A 2,663-nucleotide genomic window follows, 5' to 3' on the forward strand; every position below is an offset into this window, starting at 1 on the left:
CTTCAAAACATAGTGGCTTGCCTTAGGAAATGACCTAGGGACTGACTTGCAATTTATAAACTCTAAAAGTGGTAATTATTTCATCAATATATTACTGATCAAAAAATAAAATAAAATAAGGAGTCAGATTAAGAAGAGCAACTAATTGAACCCAGGATCACACTTTCACATCCTGAAAGAATGAAGGGGAGAAAAAACCAAAGCAGAATCACTAAAAAATGAATGATTTGACAAGATACTCTTTGTTCTCCGACAAGTCATATACGTTATTTCATGATCTAATACTGGTGACCAGATCACAATATTTTATCTCATATATGTTCTCTGTATTTGTTTGAATCCTTTGTATTGAGACATTTGAGTACTTGGGGGAAAATCTCTCCTATTGACGTAGGTTGGACTAAATTGTGAGATTACAATTTAATTTGAGATTTGCATTATTCCATGATGCAGATTAAGATTCTGCTTGCCTATTTGGAAGGTTTGGTTTATACCTTCCCAAAATGAACATCATTAAGGCTTCCATTTTCATTCTTACCATGAATATGCTATGATATTTTTCCTATTATGTCTCTGCTTTTACCCTATAGTTCAGAATATAGGATGTAGAGATGAATGAAAAAATGTGAGAGAGATTATGGAGGAGGAAGGGCATGGAGAGTAAGCCAAAATACTAATCCTTTGGTGAATGGGGAAAAAGGAAAAATGTGTAGTCTGATAATGCATGTTAGAGAGAGCTAGATTTACATCTTTCTCCCTCCACTAAAAGGTATTTAACTAAGGGCACATGCTTTAATTTCTATAAGTTTAAATTATTTTCCTACAAATCTAATAAAATAAATATCACAGGTTTGGCTTTTGCTTCTAATATCAAATTAAGATCTCATTCTATATGGTACCACAAAGAAGGCATTTGCAGTGATTTTCCAGGGCTCTTTTCAAAGCACCTTTTACCTCCTTATTTCTCAAACTGTAGATCAAAGGATTCAGCATGGGAATAACCAGGGTATAAAAGACAGAAGCCATTTTGTCTGTATCAAAGGAATGATTTGATTTGGGCTGCAGGTACATGAAAATCAGTGTGCCATACAAGATAACCACCACTGTGAGATGAGAGCCGCAGGTAGAGAAGGCTTTGTGTCTGCCTTCAGCAGAATTCATCCTAATGATGGCCAAAAGAATGAATCCATATGAAACAAGAACAATTAACAGAGAGAAAATCAAATTAAAAGCAGAAAGGCTCAGAAGAATTAATTCTACATCCTTTGCATCCCTGCATAAAATACTTAAAAGGGGGAGACTATCACAATAGAAATGACTAATGATGTTAGATTTCCAAAAAGATGAATTAAAAATCTTAATTGTAATTAGCAGTGCTTCAAAGGAGCTGTAGAGATAAGGGATGGAAACCAAGAGACAGCACATTTTATCTGACATGATGACCATATATAGTAGGGGATTGCAGATTGCTACATAGCGATCATAAGCCATTACTGATAGCATAAAAAGTTCATTTATCATTAATGTTATAAAGACAACTAACTGGGTTGCACACGCAGCATAAGGGATGGTATTTTTTTCCACTACAAAATTAACTAACATTTTTGGGCCAATTGCAGTGGAGTATCCAAGATCAATAAATGCCAAATTTCTGAGGAAAAAGTACATGGGAGTTTTCAGGTGAGAATCAATCTTAGTCAAGATAATCAATCCCACGTTTCCCAGAACTATGACCAGGTAAATGATGAGAAACACAAGGAAGAGAGGGATCTGCAGGTCAGGATGATCTGTGATGCCCATGAGAATGAATTCAGTTACTTGAATAAATGTGGTTTCATTCCATTTATCCATTTCTTCCATCTAAGGAAAGTGGTCTAAGAAGAAAAAGAGATATGCTGTGTGAATCAAAGAAGAATTAATCATTAGAGATTCTATGTGTAGGATATTTGGGAATACTCACTGATAAATATGATATTAAGGGGTTAGGCAAATATTCCCTTGCTTTGCATAACCTCACCTCAATCACCACTGACAGATTCATTTATTGTTTCTACAATAAAATTGAGCCTGTGTAAAATATTGATTTATTTAATACATTTCATTTTCTGTTTGTTTTTAATTTTTAATTCAGTAGCATTTTATTTTTCTAATTACATGTAAATATAATTTTCAATATTCATTTTTGTAAGATTGAGTTCTAAATTGTTTTTCTCCTTTCCTCTTTTGCCTCTCTCCTGTAATATAATAGAACTTCATGCAATTTATTTTCCTAATGTTACTCTGAAAAAATAGCCTATATCACAAAAATTATTGTGCTGCCAGCCACAAGCAGTATACAATCTTCCATATTTTTTTTATTTCCATGAAATTATCTGTGAGATTGGTCAGCTAAGATTTAAGATAAGATGTTTTCTGTCAAACAAGAATTAAATATTGAAAAGCAACAATGAAGATGCAGATAAACCTACAAAAATGCATTTTTTCTAGATTTTGTGAAGTCTTGCATAAAAAGTTGCATAAAAAGCAGAGCAGGACCTAAAGGAAATAATTAGTTTGAATATATACATGAGGAATAGAGACATGTCCTTCCCAGGTTATTTACCTGATAATATGTTATCTAGGGAAACCAGTAGTCTCTGTATACATCAAGTGGGAGGGAATGT

General features: G+C 33.4%; 1 protein-coding gene across 1 annotated transcript; it reads right to left on the reverse strand.

Annotated features, from left to right (window-relative positions):
• Window positions 1-888: 888 nt before the first annotated feature.
• Window positions 889-1,860, reverse strand: LOC100932910 (olfactory receptor 8K3-like). Its single transcript, XM_003773884.2, has one exon. It carries the CDS (start codon window positions 1,858-1,860, stop codon window positions 889-891), a length of 972 nt encoding a protein of 323 aa, XP_003773932.2.
• Window positions 1,861-2,663: the final 803 nt, after the last annotated feature.

This window comes from Sarcophilus harrisii, chromosome 6, assembly GCF_902635505.1.
Source record: "Sarcophilus harrisii chromosome 6, mSarHar1.11, whole genome shotgun sequence".
In the NCBI taxonomy this organism is placed as follows: domain Eukaryota; kingdom Metazoa; phylum Chordata; class Mammalia; order Dasyuromorphia; family Dasyuridae; genus Sarcophilus; species Sarcophilus harrisii.

Excerpts from the sequence above, each read along its gene's own strand:
- LOC100932910 (XM_003773884.2), bottom strand. The coding sequence starts at position 1,860 with ATGGAAGAAATGGATAAATGGAATGAAACCACATTTATTCAAGTAACT.